The following is a 19,993-nucleotide window of genomic DNA, read 5'->3' as shown; positions in this document are numbered from 1 at the left end:
AGGGAACACCCCTGCCCAGACCCACGCTTCTGGAAAGGAAGCATGAGTGCTTGTCACCTACCACAAGATGCTTTGAGCTAAGAGGTGGCAGGCTCCTGGGAGCTTGTCCCTCGGTTCCTCTGCAATGACCCTGCTGTTCCTGGAGCCACAGGGGACTTCTTGCAACAGAGCGAGGAAAGGGCCTAGCACCACATCTGGGACTTGCCACGTCTGTTTGTACTCCAGGGTTGTTGAGTGGGTTAGTTGAAGGTGCATTGGGGATGCCCAGCACTGGCAAAGGTGGTCACTATTGGAAACCAGATTTGACAGTGAGGGATGCCTGTAGTCAGAATGGCATGTGTGAGACCAGCTGGCGTGCGTCTGGAGCACATGGGCAGGCTGAGACGCTGCAGTGAATCCCCGAGCGAGCCCTGGCGGCTGTGTAACCACCACGGGATCATAAAGAAACCCTACTCTTCAGGGGAGAGGGCTGTGGGATCAGTCCTCCCTGGAAAGCTCCCAGGCCGTGAGCAAAAGTACGCTACTTTGCAGGGGAGCTGGAGGGGCCTCGGTCACTTGTCCGAAGGCACCTTGAGCTTTCCAAGTTGACTCTACCCCTGAGCCTCAGAGAAGGCAGCTGGCTGGAGTGGGCCACGGCACCCAGCGCGAGGCCTGTTTTCTATTTAGAAAAGAATTTTAAGTTAGTTTTATAAAAAATGCATGAGTTACCAAACTGCATGCCTGATTTGATTCTGCTTTTTTTAGTCCATGTATGTATGCATATATGGATAAATGTTGGTGAGGAGGGCCTGGCGGGGGGAGCTCAAATGTCATCGGCTGTTATCTGCAGGCTCTGATAACAAAGAGGTTTCTGGGTGGTTTTTAATCTTTGATCTCTTAAGTGTTCTGTAGTGAACAGAGAGGAGTTAAAATTCGCAGTCTCTGGAAAGAGAACTGTCCCCCTGCAGCAGGAGCTGCTGTTTCCAGTCCCTGCCCTCTGGGTGTGTGGACCAGGCTGGGAAGAACAGCCTGGAAGAAGGGCCTCGGAGATCGTCGTGTCTAGCCCTTCCATTGGACACGTGGGGAAACTGAGGCTCCTGGCAAGGAGCCGAGCCCACCGGGAGGTCTCTGGCTCCAGAATCCAGTGCTCTTTACTCTCCTGCTCCGGTGGGAGGGCTCCATCCCCTGTACCCACCACAGCCCTGGCAGCTGTAGGCCTCCGTGAATGTCAGGGGCTTTCGGTTTGGGTTCTGTGTTTTTAGAGAAAACTCACATGAGACGCTTTGCTGAGTGCCTTAATGGAGCTCTAACTCAAAGCTGGAAACCACAGGGAGAGGCCGATTCCTAGCAATCCGGAAAGGCCTGGCTCCAGATGGCCAGGTTTGAGCAGGTCTTTGAATAATAAAAGTCATAATCATTTATTGAACACCTGCTGTATGCCTCACATCTTCGAGATGGGTAAAACAGCCCCTGCTGCCAGGTGTGGGGGTGGGAGGAAGGGTCCACTGGGGTTGGGTTGTGTGAGTAGCCGTTACTTCTTAACCCCCTGGTCGCCCTCTAACACAGGTTGCTGCTTTTCATTTGCTGCTTTGTGCTTTTCTGCCCTTTTGGAAGTTTTCCGTTAGGAGCACGTGTTTGTGTCATAATCAAAGGATAGCAATAGCTGTCATAATTCAGGTTAATTATTTTGTTTAGTTTTGCTGCTGAACGAGGCTTTGAATGATAAAAGTTGTCTCCTCAGCGTCCTGCCACCTTAATCATTGTTCACATGGCCTTCCTTTCATTGGAGGAGAGCAAAAAATCTGTCTTCCACCCAGATGTCAGAGAATTGCACCATCCATGTTCTGGAACCATGGTTATCCCAGCCCTGACATTCAAAGGACCATGGACCACCCACCCCCAGTTCCTAGAACCATTGACTCACTTCTGATTTTTGTAGGGAAATGAGATCTCCCAGTGAGGGAACCTTTGGAAGTCATGCTCCCAGGTTCAAATTTTCATTTTAAAAAGTTGTGTGTGTGTGTTTTTTTTTAAATTATAAAATATCCTTATATCTTTAAAAAAGGACAAAAAGAGCTCTTCTGTATCATTAAGGAAAAACCTAATATACAGAAAGCAAAGAAGGTGAACATTTTACCATAAAAGTAGATCTACAGACCATTTCAAAAGATAGTGATCCAAAAAAATAAGGCAGGATACCAGGGATCCCATTTTGTAACTACCAAGGTAGCAAATCCCAGTGTAATGCTTGTTAATTAAATTGGTTAAATGATGATACCTCTATATAATATTAGACTCATTAAAAACTTGTGTTTTCTTTGGCTGTGTAATGAGAGCGGGAAGTGCTCTTGACATTCTTCCGCAAAAAACGGTGGCTAATTTTCTTTTTCCTTGGCCGTGTGCTATAATCAGCAAGTGTTGGGTACTAAATGATAAATGCTAATTTAAAGAAATCAAGTTGGTGAGGCTTTCCAGATCTTTCTGTAAAAGCGAAGCCTTGTTCTGGGCTGAAAGCTGGAGAAGAGTAGGTCTGGACCGAGAAGGACGGATGGGAGAGGGTTGTTCCGAGTCTGCTTTCTTTCCATGCAGGTATTTGTGTCTCTGGGGTGCTTGTGTCTACCTCAGAGGCCACCTGGGGGTTCAGGGAGAGACGGGGAGGGGGGGAAAAGCACCCAGCCGGTCTCTAGCATCGGGCCCAATGGCTCCTGCCATGCGCACCACCAAGCACTTGCCAGTTAGGAACTCTGTTATTCCTGTCCTCATCCTACAAACAAGACGGTGCTACATTTGTTGAATAAAACGTTTAGTTGGCTTTAGCAAGGCAGGGTTTTTGGTTTTTCCCAGTGTGTCACCTACTCCCACCTGCCTGCTGATTATTGTCATTGTGCACCCCACCCCCCCTCCGTCCCCACCTGGTTAACTGCTGGACTTGTACCAAGATGCGAGTAGTTGGAGAAAGACCGTGTCCTGGGAGGGTGCCTCTGAGGAACAGGTCATTTCTTCAGATTTGTACGTGTATATATACTTGTAGATTTGTGTATTTGTGTGCATGTGTACATATATGAACTTTTTTTTTTTTTAAGGGTTTTATTTTTCAGAGGGAGAGAGAGAGCAGGAGAGGGGCTAGGAGAGAGGGAAACAGAGGATCTGAAGTGGGCTCTGTGCTGACAGCAGAGAGCCTGATGCGGGGCTCGAACTCACGAACTGCGAGATCATGACCTGAGTTGAAGTTGCTACCCAGGCACCCCATATGAACTTTTTTGGTTTGGTAGGAGGGTGACTTTTATAAATGATCTGTGTTTGGAGGGATAGCTAGGTGAAAATAAGCCAGAAAACTTACGTTGAAGAATTGAAGGAAAAAGTAAAATACACCCTGAAACTCCCAGCTATTACAATGAAGTGTTAAAGATGTAGGACAGAATTGGGGCGCCCGGGTGGCTCAGTTGGTTGAGCATCCGACTTCAGCTCAGGTCATGATCCCGTTGTTCGTGGGTTTGAGCCCCATGTCGGGCTCTGTCTCTGTTGACAGCTCAGAGCCTGGAGCCTGCTTCGGATTCTGTGTCTCCCTCTCTTTCTGCCCCCCGCCCCTCTCTTTCTCTAAAAATGAAAATAAACAAAAAATATTTTTAAAAAAGATGTAGGACAGAATTAAAATGCAGAAACAGACCCAAGCCTTTGTAAGAATTTTGCCTCCTGATTTCGAATGAGTGGGGTGAAATTGTACCGAGGCAGCTGCCTGAGGAGTAAAATCTATATTCTGTATCAAAATAAGTTCCTGAAGGAGTAAAGAGTTAAACGTAAAGCTGGTCTCTGAAAGAACCTGAAGCAAACGTAGGTACCTGTTTACGTTGTTTCAGCTTTTTTTTTTTTTTTCCTGTTTTGAACTTTTCTGCTCCTGCTTCCGAGGAATGATTGTTGGCTGTAAATCTTGAAAAGTTGCATTTTCACAGAACCACCAACCACAAACAAACAGTGCAGCTAATGGATAGCCTGGCATACTCCCCCAGGTGGCCCTCACCCAGATAATACTGGGGTGGGGGCTAGGCAGAGGCAGGCTGGTCTCTCCTTTGTCTCAGTGGGGCTCACACCTAGAAAGTGGGAAGACCAAATTTGTGATGTTGGGGGCTGCTTGGAACACACGACAGGATGGTTGGCAGAATCTGTAATTATGGAGAGGGTTGCTTTTCGGTGGGCAGAATGATTTTGAAATGTTGGGCTGGGACAGCCAGCCCATCCGTTACCCCCCAGTCTCTTTACCTGGGTCTGTTAAGACACCCAGTGCATGCCCATACTCAGCCCTCCTTGCTTCCAGATTACCAGGGTTTCCCGGTTTACAGAACACGGCCCGTCCTGTCACATAATCCTCCACGCCCGCGATGAGCAGGCAGGACAACAGCGATCCCCACTTTTTATAGGAAACTAGTGCGGGAAGGCCAAGTGACTTGGCCACGGCCATCCGTTGCTTGTAGAGGTAACAGCGCTCTGACCCACACGTTCTCAGGGGTGTCTGTTCATCTTGCTGCCATGTAGTGTGTTCATGGGATTCGTACATTACCTCATTTCCTTCTATCATCCTTGGAAGTTAGGCGCTCTGGTTCCTGTTTCCTGGCTGAGGAAAGGCAAGAAGTGAATTCTGCATTTGTAGGAGAGAAAGAGGTGGTCCGTTTCCTGACCCCAGGGGCTCACTCTTGTCCCAGAGAACCAGTCAGACCTCTGGGAGACAGTCAGTGATTCAGTCTCGAATTCTCAGTCCCGGGCGGGGAGGGTGGGGTGTGGCAACACTGAGGTAGGAGGTGGGCATCCTGCGGGGGTGGGGGGAAGTGCCCGGGAGGTTTAGAGTCGGTCAGGGCGGGGGCCGGTGGGGGAGTATGCAGGGCACCAGCCCAGGTGGGGTGCTAGGCCCGTGACTTGCCCTGGGCGCGTGCGGGCCCAGGCTCAGACATGCTGACCACGTGGCAGGTGGGACACAGATTGTCTGGAAGGAGGCCACGCTGGGGAGAACGACGTCTGTTCACCCCCAGGAGGCATTTGTTGAGGCAGATGTACCAGGTAAATGCCCGAATAGCAGCATTTAAGAAGAAAAGTGCCTCCAGTCCCTGCATTGGGCGGACCCACCTCCTCTCCGGTGGCACCCAGGACCCTGACCAGGCCCAAAACACCCCTGCCCTCCTTTGACCTTTCGAGGGACATTTCCCAGCAGGGATTTGTGTTTATGCGTTAAGTTGTGGGTCTTTATTGGTCTACTCTGTACAGCATGCAGCCTCTTGGAGAGGGCACAAACATTTGTAAAGCACCTCAGCCGCCCTGTGGGAGCTTCATAAAGCCGCCGAGTGGGTGAGGCAGGGCACCCCTCCATTCACAACGGCTGCTGTATGTTGGCCACCCACTACTGTTCTGTTCTGCAGTGCGTGCGCGAAGCGGGAGACCTTGTTCTCCCATTTTAGAGATGAGGAAACAGAGGCTCGGAGAGTTCGTCACTTGCCCAGTAGGACGTGCCTGGGAAGGTGGTATTTGAGGAGGGTCTGTGGAGGACGTGGGCAGACCGGGAGAACCCGGTGGGACAAGGCTCAGAGCTCCAGGTCTCTTGCGGTGGGTACAGCCTCCTAACTCTCCACCTCCTTGTCTCCGCAGAGCGCAGCAGCCGCCCCGAGCCCCGTGCTTGGCAACATTCCCCCCAACGACGGGATGCCGGGAGGCCCCATCCCGCCAGGTTTCTTTCAGGTACGTGCTGGGCCCCCTCGGCCCTGTGCTCCTTCCACTCCTGGCCAGGCCCCGGGCGGGAGGGAGGGAGAGAGAAGTAAGTAGTAGCTCAGTTTGCCATGGTCTAAATACAGTTGCTGTGTGCTGGTTCAAACCCTTCCCATCCCTTTCTCCACCCCCTGCAAACCCTGAGGAGGGGAGAAAAGAGATGAAGAGCCGACCCCCTCTGCACGCGCTGTGTCACTTCTGCTCCAGCTTGTTTTCTTCACACCGGCTTCGCAGTCACGACACAGCCCGCCCCTGGTCGGGGAGGCGGGGGTGGGCCCCCCCCCCTTCCAAGTCCTCAGAGAGCTGTCTTTTATAACAAAAGCCTTTTTTAAAAAAAAAAAAAAAAACAACAACAAGTAAACTGTTCTTTGTTTCTGTTTTGTTGCTGCTGTCATTGTCATTGTTTACTTTGCCTGTCCAAACTACAAACCTTAGGCGTAATCTAAAAAAAAAACAAAAAACCCACCATCCTGGCAGGTCTCGGAATCCTTTCCCTCTGGTTAACCACTTGATTTTTTCCGAGTGCGATCACAGGCGGCATCCCACGAGCATCTGGGCCCGCACTCCGCCCGCCAGAGGCAGGGGCAGGTCCCACGTGGAGTGAAAGCCAGGCCTTCCCCAGAATACACCTTGTGGGCCTCTGGGGGCTCCATCTTCTGTTGGGGCTGGGTGTGGCTGCTGTCCCCTCTCTGCCTCCTCCTCCTTCTATCTCTGCAGGCCTCTAGGAAGTGGGGGGTTGGTGGGGAGACTCATCCCATTTTAACCAGGCTGAGGCCGGGGAATGCTGTTTTGGAGAGGTACTGGCGTGCAGGGCTGGAAGGAACTGCTTTAAGCTCTTTTTTTGTTTGTTCATTTATTTATTTTGAGAGAGAGCAAATGGGGGAGGGGCAGAGAGAGAAGGAGAGAGAGAATCCCAAGCAGGCGTCGCACTGCCAGCGCAGACCCCAGTGCTGGGCTCGAACCCACCAACCGTGAGATCATGACCTGAGAGCTAAAACCAAGCGTCGGACGCTTAACCGACTGAGCCACCCAGGCGCCCCTTTGATGAAGCTCTTGAGTGGAACATTTCATTCTTTGAAACCTGTCTGTGGCTGGATTTGAGAATCTGCCTTTGTCCCCCACCCCTTTGAAAGGCTAGCGCTTTCAGAGAAGAATATGGAAGGAGCTGTCATATAGAAAAGAAGGCCGAGATCTCTCCGTGAAGCCCAAGAATTCAAAGCTGGGAGCCCTGAGGCAAAGTCCAAGGAGACTTTTGCTTGGCGTAAGCCAGAATCCCACACCTTGTGCATCTAGCGATGAGACGCAGGCTGCTGCAAGTGGAGCCTCCTGCTCTGAAGGCATCTGAGCAAAAGGGGGGACAAACCCCTCTTAGAGATGTTAAGGGGACTTTCTCCCTGGGTGGGAGACGACCTGGACAAACCACTTCTGCTTTGTCAGATTTCACATTTCGGTTGCTCTTGACCCCCGGGAGAGAAGAAGGGTTTGGACGTACTGCTCACCAGCCAGGACAGGAATCAGCGAAATTTGGGTGTTGCCCATAAAACGGCAAGAGTGGGTTGTCCACCAAGATGGCGGTGAGGGAGGTGCGAGGGATGTAGGGATGGCGGTTGAGGGCTTTGGATGGTCACACATGCATCTATATACATTCCTAGCATGTTGCCCAAACTGGAGCCTTGCCCTGGGGTGGAAATGGGTACAGCCTCAGAAATGGGTGTGCAGACTCCAGGTTAGCCCAGACCAGGCATCACCTGGGGCTTGGCTGGGGGTAAGGCATCAGGAAGAGGGGCCAGACTTTGGAATGAGACGTTCAAATGCTTAGAAACCTGCGGACCCAAGAAAGAAAGAAGCCAGGTGGGCTGCTGCCCTTTCTCCAGAGGGGAAACCCAAGGGACTACAGTCATCCATGCCAAGGGACAGTCCTCTTCCTGGTCACTGCAGGCAGATGTTCTCTTCCTAGTTGGAGATCTTTCTTACAGGTGTTCTGTTCTGCTTGGGGACCTCTTTTCCCAGGCTTACACATCCTCCCACATGATACCCTTGATACAGTGCACTTGTGACTTTCCTGTCTGGTGGACGGAGCCCCAGGCGCCAGGCTCCACCTGTGTGCATGCCTGTTGAGGCTGCCTGCTGGCATCTGAGTGCCCAGTGCAGGCCACTGTGGTGGGAAGAAGTGGACAATAGCCAGCTGTATTTTTTAAATAGGCCATTGGCTTCTATTTTGGCCTGAGTCTGGGGCAAGGCAAAGTTTGCCTGATATGTGGGCAGCTCTTAACTTCCTGCTTTGGTATAATTGTCCATGGTTAAAGCCTAATTCCAGACATACTTCTTGGGCCCTCCCCTGTGACGTTCAGGGGTGTGTGGTCAGAAAGTCCAGACTGATTCCTGTCCTTATTTGGCCACTTCCAGGCACCATCAAACAGAGGTCGCTTTTGGATCCTCTCGACCGGAGGTCTTTTCTGATCCCTAATCAGGATGAGTCGGCAGGGGCTGAGGCGGGTGGGGGGACAGCATTGAGCAGGGACCTGTGTGCCCCGGACTGTCTGCTTCTGGGGTGGCTCTGGCCGGCTTTGTTCTCCCCGCCCTCAGGTGAGGGCATCATGTTTAATTGGGCAGAGGAAGATGAAGCAGATGGGCACTTCCTGGTTGTGATGCTGAAGTACTCACGCTAGGTCACTGCTGAGGGGAAAGGGTATCTCTCTGGAAGGCGGTGGTGACTGCCCATTTCCGGAGTAGGCCAGGACGCAATGCGAATATTAGCTATTGATTGCCGGCCCTGCCCCTTGCTCATCTTGCAGGCAGCCACTCTGATATTAGAAGGGAAATCGAGATGGTATCGGGTTTTATCTGCTGCCAACAATTTGCACTTCTTCCCCTGCTTTGCCCACGGTCTGGGCAGGCAGCTCTGATGCAGGGGGGCTTTGTCCCAAGGAGCCAGCCTGGGCTGGCTGATCCAGCTTTGACCAGATCCTGTCCCAAGGTGGCCAGCCCAGTTTTCAGATCAGGACTCTGCCCCTAGTTGGTGCTAAATATAGAGGCCCGTGGGGCCTCCGGGTAGGTGGGAGGGAGCAGCTGTCCACCCCTGTCCCAGCCCCTCCGAACACAGGGGGGCTTTCTTAGGTTGCCAAGCTGCAAGGCTACTCCAGGGGTCAGAAGGCTTGGCCATCCACATACTAGGTTCCATCTGTTTGCTTTTTCTTATTTGGTGTTGAGGTTTCTCAGGTGGACGGTGCGCTGGTCCTGTGGCATGAGATGTCTATAGTAGCAAGTTCAGGGCTGGCAGAGAGGTGGTCTGGGACCCAACCTGACCATACCTCACAGTATTGGGGACTGTTTTGGTTTTCTTCGGGTTATGGAAGAACTTACCAAGGGTGTTCTGGTTCTGTGCTTTCCTTGTAAAAAGACGGCCTTGATCTTGGTATCGCGAGTGTCTGGCATGCGCTAGGGACCCGGGAGATGTTTGAACTGAGTTTATTTCTGTTGCTCATGTTACCAGCAGTGGAGCCCAGCCAGCCCTAAAGGTCTAGATCCTCATTCTGACCAGGCTTGGAGTGTCCAGAGGTGGTATTCTGCAGTGGGGAAGGATACAAAGGACCGTTGTCTCAGGACACCTGTTCTGGTCCCCCACTTGTCCACATACTTGCTGAGTGACGTTGGGCGAGGTGCTCCCCGTCTCTGGGCCCCAGTTTCCTCACTAGTAGATGAAGCTGGGTGGACCAGATGGTCTCTGAGGGCCTTTCCAACTTGGATTTTCTGCTTTGGATCCAGATGGATTTTACATAATCAAGCAGTGGCATTTTTTTTTTTTTTTTTTTCCATGCAGCTTAAGTCAGTTGGTCTTCACATCTGGCAGACTCGGCTTGATTTGGCCAGGCCTGCTGGTCTGGGTGGGCCCCCAGCTCCTTGGCCCTCAGGTGGTTCTAAGGGAGGTACCGTCCAATGAGGATTTCTAGGTCCAGAGCTGGGGAGTTGCAGGAGGGCAGGGGTCATGAAGACGGGAGCATTGAGTACAGGCTGTTTTTGTTCTTGTTTTGTTTTAAATTCCAGTGATTGTTTTCAGTTATGTAGTGTTTTTAGACATCCAGCTTACTTTCATTTTGATCGTAGCCTTTCTGCAGAGGGGGCAGGGCTAATTGGGAAAGTGAGACTCGGAAAGGTGAATGACTTCCCCAGAGTTCTCAGCTGTGGGCTACAATCAGGGTCTAAACCTGGGCTTGCTGCTTCCAGATCCTGGTGTTCTTCCACGGCAGTCAGATACATGTCTGATTGCCTACAGGAAGAAGAGACAATAGAGACCAAGGAAAAGGAGGGAAATGATGGAGGGAGAAAGAGAAACTCTAGCCATCTTGTCTCAAAAGCAGGCAATGTTTCTATTCAGACAGCAGCTCTGACTGGTTAGTGGTGTCTTGCTAGAACACGGTGCTGGGAATGATGCAGAAGCCACGTCCAGGCTCAGCAGATACCGACTGGCAATGTCTGCCATGAACATGGGGATGTAAGTGGTAGTACATGACCCGTGTATTTGCCATCCGTGATCTAGTCCAGGCTTCACTTCATAGATACAGGATGGAGGCTCAGAGGCAGGCGGGACTGTGGTTAGCGATAGTGGTCAGCCACCTCTGAGGGCAGGGGGCTGGACTCTAGGCCAGAACTGACCAGTCATAGTCTGCCCCCAGAAGCACCCAACCTACCAGAGAGACTGACAGGTAAACCCATGCCCTATAGCAAGAAATGGAGAGACCAGCCTGCTCAAGAGCTTCCTGGAGGCAGTACGGTCTGGGACGGTGTGTAGAGTGAGGTGGATGATAGGTAGGTGCTCACTAGGAGAGGGGGACTGGAGAGTTTTCTGGCAGTGTTTGATGGACCTTTTTAGGGACTGTGGGCTCCATCTGGGGGTAGTGGGAGCCACTGGAGCACCCTGGTCTGGATAATACCTTGGCCAGGTCTGTGTTCTAGAACAGTTAACTCTGTACTGCTCTGTCAGCTCTGTAGGGGCAGGAACTTGGGGGCTGACCACATTAATGATGGAGACTGGTATTGCAGAGACCCAACAGAGGTCAAAGGGCTAAAGACCGAGCCTTCTCTGGACAAGACAGTCCTGGGGGAGCCAGTTCCCTTTGCCCGAAGCACAGCCTGTTCTGTTCTGAGCATCCCCAGATACTTTCCATTGTAGTGGGGGCACAGTAGGGGTTGACATGTGTCCCCCCCCCCCCCCCCCCCCATTCTAAGGAGTTCTTAATTCCTGCCAGCTGAGTCCACTCACCTCTGAGGTCTACCTCCAGAGAACCCTCCCCATCAGTTGTGGGTGGGGGTAGGGGAGGAGAAGGAGCATGTCATGTGTATAGCTCAGAAGCCTAAGAAATGATCCAAAAATAAGAGGAAGAAACAGATACACGTGACCTTTGACCTTTCCTGTTGAGACTATAGGAGCGCTTCTCTCCTCATTTCCTGCAGAAGTAGCTGGGGTTTTTCTGGGAGAGAAGCAGCCTCAGGAGGGCTCTGACAAGTGACTGCAAGTATCTGAAGTTTAGCCATATAGAAGATTCTCAGACCTGGGGCACCTGGCTGGCTCAGTTGGAAGAGCATGCAACTCTTGATCTCGAGGTTGTGAGTTCGAGTCCCACATTGGATGTAGAGATTACTTAAATGAATAAATCTTAGAACAAGAAGAAGATGCTCAGATCTGCCTCTGCAACACTTCAGCCCTTAGATCTCAGGTCCTTCAGAGGAAAGAAGAGGGAGGCCAATTTGAATCTTTGTGTGGAAGATGGTTCTACCACCTGCCAATTTAACAAAGTAGTGAGCTCCTTGGCACTGGTGGTAACCAAGTAGAGACTCAGTGCTCAGTAGAGAGCCCTGGGGACTGAACGCCTTGGGCTGGGCTGGTGTGTTTCCAGGGAGGATCAAAGCCCAGTAAATGAGAGCAGGCTGGCAGCAGGAGCTCAGGCAGTTCCCAAGAGCTGGGCCGAGTGCTGTCCATTTCCTGCCTTCCTCTCCGGCGGGAAGCAGGCAGCAGCACTGTGAGCTGACATTCCTTGCCAGAAAGCTGCAGCAGCAGGAAAGACCTCTCTGCTGACTAGGGCCAGGGCGGGACTAGGGGAGGCTTGGAAAGAAAGAAACCACCCTGTTTGTGTGGTTTTCAAAGCTTGCTGCACAGGAGGGCTAGATGGGTGGGGGTTTAGATCGCCATTCGATGGATGGTGAATCTGAGGCCGGGACCTAAACCATGTAAGTCTTGGCAGACTTGCTGATCATCCTTTAGCCCATTGGCCAGACATGGTCTCTAAGGGCACAGTGACCTCGCGGTCACCCACCCTTGGTGAGCATTGCGGACGAAGGAGGCAGCCGTGGACCTGCCCTCAAGGGGCTCGCAGTCTGGTGGAGGCAGGGAGTGATTACACTGAGGCTTCAGTGCCACGAGGGCAGGAGCAGCTGGCCTAGCCTGGGGTCCATCTGGGAAATTTCCCCTGAGGGGCTGACATAGGAGGCCTGAGCAGGAGGCAGTTGCCAGTAAGGGGGTGGGGCAGTGTGCCAGGACATGAGTATGAAAGGGCAAGTTTGGAAAGGCAGGAGACCTGGATAGACGCTCAAAGGACTGTAACTTAAAGACAGAGGAGCCATGGAAGATTCCTAAGAAGGGGAGTGGCCCGGTTCCAGGAAGACCCCTCAGTGGCCTGGAGGGGCTGTGCTTGTGGCAAGCTGGCCATTGTGGAAGTGTGGAGTCCAGGCAGTGGTCCCCTGGGGGTTGGCCAGGGCCTGGGCTGGAGTGGTGACTGAGTGCAGTGCCGAGCACCTCCCTGGCCTGAACCAACAGCCCCTTGGATATGGGCGTGGGGAGGAAGCAGAGCTGGGAGGATGCCACGGGTTCTGGCCTACCTTGGCCTGAGGTAGCGAGAGGCTGTCAGCCAGCCGCCTCCTATCAGACCCTTCACTTTAGAAGGCAGGGGCCCCACACATGGTCCTGTGGCTGCCCCTTTGCCCCTTGAGGCTCCCAGTCAGTGTTTTCAGGTCCTAAAATGGAACTATCTTGACCCCCTCTTGTAGTTGTCGGTAGAAGGCTCGCTAGATGAGAAAAGTGGTCCCCTTATGTGATTCCATTTGACCCTTTGAGGTAGGCCTGACAGCTAACAGCATTCCCACTCTGGATGAAGAAACCAAGGCTCACGTTGGCCAGAGTTGCTCAGGGAAGACAGGCCTGGACCAGGTGGTAGTCTCTATAGAGTTTTGAATGAGCACTCAGTCCACTGGGGAGCAAATCCCCTCCCTTTCTGGACCCCATTCTCTGGCCTCGGCCCTTGCCACGTCTGCATTGCTGTGGGCCAGAGGGGGTCTGATAGATGCGCTGGTCTGTGGGAGAGGAGGACAGAGATGCTGTGTCAGGGGTGAGTGCACCAGTTCCTGCCGGGGACAGAAGCACCCCCTCCGCCCCGCCCCTCACCCTGTTGTCTGCCTCCAGACTGACAGAAGGCAGGGTCACTCCCGCTGAGAAGGATTAGAGAGGAGGCGGGGCACCCCAACTGCTGGGCCCTGAGCTGCTCCCACCCCAGCCCCACCTGTTCCAAGCCAACTTGGTGCGCTCTGCAGCAAGAGCACCACTCCTCTGATTCCTGTGAAGAAGCTAGAAGCTAGCTTTAAGCCTGAAGACCCCTGCCCTGGCTGTTGGACGCCCTGATTTGAGTCCGACCGTGTTGCCAAACGGCTGTGTGTCCTTGGGGAACCATCCTCCCCTCTCTGGGCCATACGTGCTTTAGAGGACTTCATAAACCCCTGGCCGCTCAGAAACTCTGTCACCTGGGCTGTCCCCTTCTCCCCACCGTGGACCCACACACAGGCCTCCCTGCATAATTGCCTGGCCTGGGTGGAAAGGCCAGGGCAGGAGAGGAGGAAAAAAACCTTTTCTTGCCAACACCACCTCCACAAAGGTCAGGCTGTGCTCCCGCCCCGCCCGGCAGCCAGCTTGGTGCCTAACGTCTGCCCGGCGGCAGATGACCGCGCCGGGGCTCCTAGCAACCGCGGACAAAAGGTTACTCCTGACGTGCCAGGCTGCCGGCCCCCTCGCCCTCCCTTCGGAAAGGGAAAACAAAGTTGCGGCCTTGACTGGCGCGTGTGCCTCTGTGCACGCGGGCGGGCATGTTTGTGTCTGCACACTCGAGCCACCTCTCCGCCCCTCCGAAAAACGTGAACTCCGCATGTCGCGCCGTAACTCTCGCTGATGAAATGGAAAGTTGAACATAAATCAATGTCTGCCGCCCTGTTAGCTATGCATCAGCAGTCAGTGCCTGGGAGATTTGCTCAGTAACAAAGCACCCAGCCGCTCCGCAGGCCTCGACCGCCCCCTAACGCGGAGCCGGCCCCACGCCGCTGGGGAGCTCAGCTGCTGGCCGCCTCTGCCTCCCCACCAGGGACCGCCCCCAGCCCCAGGTCTCTGCTCCCTTTCTGGGGAGAGGAGGGGGAACGTCTTCCGGAAGGACCCTTGGACCTAGGAGACCCGGGCTAGTTCTTGCTGCTGCTCCTTACGCTCCCCCCAGGAGACCCCAGCATGTCCCCTCCCTCTGGCCTCTCCTGAGTTGTAAGCCTACTCGCATCTCTGACTTTTGTGGATCCCATCCTCAAGGATTGGTGTTCCAGTAGCCTCCTTCACCTCTCGTGTATTAAAAAGCTTGGGCTGGTTTATCCTTTTTCGCCTCTCTGCCTGGGCTTTTACTTTGGGTTTCTTTTAGAACTGGATTTCTCCCTCCTGGGTTTGAGAGCTGCCGTGCCATGTTGTCCCCTGTCCCAGCACCAGGGTCGCGTCTGTTCCCTCCCTCCCCCTGTCACCCCTGCCAAGATCCTCCTGCCTGTCATGGGGGTGGAGGAGCCCCCTGTGTTTCTGTTTTGTTTCTTCATAGTTGGCTGAGGGGGTAGACCCTCCCGTGTTTCTGCTTCCACCTTCCTCCTGTGCAAATCGTGCTGAGGTTTTTTCCCTTAAAAAAAAAAAAAAGGTCAAATTCCTCAGCCCTTGTAGCAGAAAAGGTTGGAGGAAGAGAATTCCAGTGGAATCCTATAATAACACGCCTTGGCATTATGTGGCTCAGGATAGACCCCCCCTGAATGAGATCATACCACTCTGAAAGGAAACTGCCCAATGGGGAGTCTGGGCTGGGCCAGCGGGCTGGACTGGAGTCTGAGGACTTTCTCGCATCTCCCTGAGTGTTCCAAGAGCTGGGATATGGCAGGAGATCCACAGTGTGGGTTTTGAGTTCATGTCCTGTTTTCTGCGTAAATGAACTCCGCAGCCGACCTCTCGCAGACAAGTGCCCTCCCCCAGATGAAGGCCTTGGGATAAACAAAACCCCTGGGCCAGGCCCACCTGTCATTCAGCAAGCCCCCTATCTCTTGCTAATACCAAAATGGTGGCGTCACACTTGGTAAGAGTATGGTTAGGAAGCCGCAGCTTTTCCATGAAGTGTCAGCATCACAGTGTGCAGTGGCTGTGACCAGGGGCTTTGGAACAAGACAGCCCGCTGTCACTTCCTGACCACGTCTTCTGGGGAGCTTACCTGACCTCTCCGGGCACTGGTGTCCTCAGCTGTGCTGAGGAGCAGTCATTCAGCAAATCACAAGGCCTCTTTGGAGCTCTGGTAAGGATTGGCTATACGGAGAAATGTGTCCGTGTTCAGTGATGGTTTCTCACTGCCATTGAAACATTACCCATTGGCTTTAGGATCTGGCTTGACCAGTAGTCAGAAGCCTAGCACCTGGGCCCCTGGAAGCTCATCTGTCATCCCTCCCTCACCCTCTCTGAAGGTGTTCCATCCTTCCTGGAGGCCCTGAGGTCACGCAGCCTGGGTTGTCTTGAGAAAGTCCGCTAACCTGTCTGAACCTCATTGCTTCATCTGCCAGTTGGGGATGAAGATAGCCCCAGACTCTTGGGCACTTGTGAGGATGGCGTGAAATGAACCTGTGGAGCCCTGCCTGGTGCCTGGTGTGGGTAAATACTCAGGAATCTTCCTTGTGGATATGTGTAGGTCTGTCCTGGGGCTGTTCTTTTCTCAGAGGTAAGGGTCAGGGTAGGGCTAGGGCCACCGTGAGTGTTCTTCCAAGAAGGGAGTGTTAGGGGCTCAGCACAGCCTTGGGGGCAATGATGTGTGGGAGAGGCTCTGGGTGTTTTCGAGATTGATTGGCTTTTTAGTACTTAACCCTTCAGTTAGACTGACGTACCTGTTACCTACTAAGCACCAGGCCCTGCTTGGCCCTTTAATGTGCTACCTTACTTAGTTCTGCCCACCTGGCCTAACTCCTTGTTCCCTGGTCTACCCGCTGGGAGTTTACAGGGGAGGTAGAGGCAAGGAAGCAGGTTGTATGTTCAGGAGCTTCTGATTCTGTTCCTGCCAGGCTCAGCAATATGAACTCCTTTTACTGTGAGTTAATGTCAGCTCTCCCGCCCGGGAGGCTGGGTCTTTGCCGGTTATCCTGAGTTCTGTTACTAGTGGACCTCACCTGGGTAAATTTTGAGTTTCAGCTCCCCGCCGATAAAACAGGAACAGCTTCCACCCACTTTACCAGCTATGCGTTTGGAAATGTGGCCGGAATGAAAGGCAGATCAGAAATCTGCACAAGGCCTCCTTCCTAGGGGCTGGCATTCAATCATCTGTTCCTTCAGTACACATTGAGTGACAGGTTTCTGCCTGGCCCTGCAGAACCTGACTGCAGATGTTCATAGTATGGGGCCGACCCCAGCCTGGGCTAACTGCAGGCCAGTGGGCGGCTCTCCTTCAGCAAGTGCACTTCCTGTCTATGGTGTCCTTACATTGAGGAAATCAAGTCCAGGTTCTGGGTATGCCATTCACAGGTCTTTGTGATCTGACCCCTGCTACCTTCACACCATTATTAGACCAGCTGTTGATCCCCAGGGCAAGGGCCAGAGCTATTGCTCTCACACACGACTTTGTCCCTCCAGCATGTCTCTGTGGCCTCTTCTACAGACTGCAGAATCCTCCCCTCCCCTTGTTGCATGAAGGCTCTTCAATTTTGGGTCATTTCATTCAAGAAGACTTTGACAGAGTCTTGCCCTGTCCTTGTCCCAAGGTCAAAAAAGATATGCCCAAAATGTGGATCTGATTAAGTGCCTCTTCCTCAGAATAATTATAGCATCTGGTCCCAGGAAATTTACTCTGAAGTTGTGGAAAAGGCGCTAAGTGTTTGGAGACTTGCAGTTTGTTCTGGGGCAATGGCTTTACCTTTCTCGGTCTCCATCTGCCCATCTGTGATACGCACCAGTGTTAGAAGGGGCGGACGTGGGAGGTGTGGTGGAAAGCAGAAGAAATAAAGGACCACTTCAAGGGCCACACGACTTCTGCAGAGTATGCTGAAGAGCTCTCAACATCAGGCAGAGTGCGTGAGGGTCATGCCTCTAGCCTGAAACTGTTAGAACACAAGGAGGCCGCTCCCTGGGTTTGGGGTAATACGAAAGCTTAGTCAAAGAAAGAGGGGAGCTCCTGAAGTATTCCTGGAGGTGGGGAAGATCCTGACAGCTTTTTGTTACCAGCAGCCTCCCTTTGGTGAGGGCCAGTTCCTGGCACCAGACTAAGTACTTGACTCTCAGTATCTCAGTCCTGCAGCTCTCTGGGAGGAGGTGGGGTGTCCCATTTTACAGGTAAGGTTAAGCAAGTAGTGGGGTGGGGGAGACTGCAGACGGTGCTCCTGGCCCATGAATCTGGGGTTCTTCCAACAGCGCTTAGCCCCCTCCGTCCCCAGCTGCCCCTGTGCTTTTGCTGAGGTGAGCCAGTTGCATAACCCACTGCCCGGGTGACCGCGGGCAGGCTTCCTAAACCCATTTCTCCCCAGAGTCCTGGTTCTTCCCCTGCCCCATCTGTTGCTTCTCCTTGGCTGAGGAAGGAAGATGAAATCTTGGGCCATTCCCCAAGCTGTTCCCTTCCCTCCCAGTCATCCAGGGAGCTGCAAACCAAAGGGAGAACCTTGGCCAACTTCTTTTTCCTCTTGTGGTCAGTGGACAATAGGGGTTGAATTCTGGCATTCTGGATTTGTGCCTTCCAGAGCCCTGTGTCTCCTCTTCCTAGTTGGATATGATGAAATCTTTACTTTTTGGATTGTCTGTCAGGGCGTGAAGGGGTAGGAGAGGAAGGCTGTATCCATGCATGTGTCTGGAGAGCTTAAAGTAGAGCAGGAATTCTCCGGGTGGATGAGGCAGTGCCTTTTTAATATGCACCTCGCCTTCAGTGTGCCGTTGTGATTAACAGCGGAGCCTGAGCGCGGGTGAGAGGCAGTGTGGAGGCTGGCGGGCAGGAGTAGGATGTGTCTCTGCAGCACTATCCATTCTCAGAGCAAAAGGCAATCTTTTGATGGGGTGGGGGGGGGGGATTTTGTTCTCTTGGCAAGGTAGGTGTTCCTAGGGATTGGTGTGGTTCTGGATCCTGAGTCAGTCTCTTACCCATTGACGCAGAGAGTCGGTCTCTACGGCAGTGAGTATATGTCAGGGAGGGAGAGGTTTGCTGTCTGGATCCTGACCAGAAACCCACATGGCTGGGACTGGGTATTGGAAGCCTTCCCCCGGGCCCCAGCTCCTTTGCCAGCACTAAAGAGGGCTAGCTGTTCAGGACTGGAGTATGGCTTAGTGGGAGAGCAGGTGCATACTCCATGTGTGGTCAGAGAGAGATGGGAATCAGCACCCCAGACAGCTATGGACTTGGTGTCCCGAGAAGTCTTAATTTCTAAGTTGAGAGACACCATAGAAACATCTCTGGAAAGGAAAGGAAAGGAAAGGAAAGGAAAGGAAAGGAAAGGAAGGGAAAGGAAGGGAAAGGAAGGGAAAGGGGCAAGGGAAAGGGTGTATAATTTCCAACACTTAGGCACGAGCTGCTAAAGGTTAATGACCCCACTTCTCAGCCTGGAGCGCCCAGCCCCAGGTCTCCCCATCTTGTGCATAAGGCCCTCTAGCACTGTGCCCACACGACCTGTAGAGCACAGGTGCCAGTCTCTCAGCCCAGAAGCCCCTCTGTGCCTTTTCTGCCAGAGGACACCTGATCATCTTTCCAGGTCTTGCCTAAATGTGATTATTCTGTAATTGCTGCCCTCTTGCTCTCTAGCATGCCTGGTACCTTGTCTCTGTTGGGGTGCTGCTGTGGTAATAGTTAAACTCTGGTCTCTCCAACAGCCTGGGACTCTTTTGGGGAGGCCTGAAGTACTATTCAAGCGTCTCTGGTGCTTAGTGCCTCCTTGGCCCAGGGTTCTGGAACCCAGTGGCTGGATCATTGCCAAGGTGGACTGGGTTTTGCACATATGTTCTGGGTATCATTGCTTTTCCCTGTGTCCCTATAAAGGGTGCCTGGTTATATGGACACAGGCACGTACAAAGAATCTCTAGCAGGGAGACCGCAAACGTTTAGCAGCCGGAGGCAAAGTCACCTCTCTTAAACCTACCCCATCCCAACCACAGCCATTCAAAGTAGAGCCCTTCCTCGAGATGACCCTAGAGAACTTCACGGCCCAGGAGAGAGTCAAACAGTGTGGGCCTGCTGAAAGAAGTCAGGGCTGGAATGGAGCCCCCAGGATGGTCTGTGCTGGCATTCGAGGGATGAATTTGTTCCCCAGCATTGTGGCAAGAAGGAAACTGGGGAGATGATCAGCAAGGAGGTACTCTAGGACCAGCCAGCTGGATGTGAATGCTGGTTAATTGTGTTATAATGATGAAAGATCAAGAAAACCAGGGCTCAGAGATTGGCCACGTGGCATTTTGATGGGAGAACTAGAACTCGGGTTCACTGACCCGTGGTCTAGTGCTCATTCTGTTCATCCTCAGTGGGAAAAACTGTGGCTGTGATAAATAATACTGTAATGTCATTGGACTTCACTTTCCTTACTGTAAATGGGGTTGATTTTTGCTTCACTTATTTTATTAGAGAAATATAAGGTTAAAAAATTAGAAAGTAGATACAGTACTATTTTATTTCACCTTGAGAATTTCAAAAAGACCCCAGTTTTTTCCCTCTACAGCCTTGAAAACCATTATGTATCGCAGGGGTCAGCAAGCATTTTCTCTGAAGGACCAGACAGTACATCTTTTAGGCTCTGTGGGCCATCTGGTCTCTGTCACAACTCTGCCATCAAAGCATGACAGCAGCTCTGGACAGTAGACAAGTGGGCATGGCTGTGTTCCGATAAAACTTTATTTACACAAACAGGCAGCAGGCCCTATTTGGCCCCGAGCCATAGTTTGCCAGCGCCTACTCTAGCTGAACATGGTGGCTGTGCTGTTGGGGTCCTGGCACTC

General features: G+C 52.6%; 1 protein-coding gene across 3 annotated transcripts in view; it reads left to right on the top strand.

Moving 5' to 3' along the window:
• The window catches only part of SSBP3 (single stranded DNA binding protein 3), a 165,410-nt gene that overhangs the window by 111,215 nt on the left and 34,202 nt on the right, over positions 1 to 19,993 (top strand). For all 3 annotated transcript variants that reach the window (XM_030323984.2, XM_030323986.2, XM_030323985.2), the window contains exon 5: positions 5,611 to 5,700. In XM_030323984.2, coding sequence (XP_030179844.1) covers positions 5,611 to 5,700 — 90 coding nt within the window. The remainder of the gene's footprint in view (positions 1 to 5,610; positions 5,701 to 19,993) is intronic.

Source organism: Lynx canadensis, chromosome C1 (genome assembly GCF_007474595.2).
Source record: "Lynx canadensis isolate LIC74 chromosome C1, mLynCan4.pri.v2, whole genome shotgun sequence".
Lineage (NCBI taxonomy): Eukaryota > Metazoa > Chordata > Mammalia > Carnivora > Felidae > Lynx > Lynx canadensis.
The sequence above is the reverse complement of the archived record's forward strand: the minus strand, read 5'-3'. Positions and strand labels throughout refer to the sequence as shown.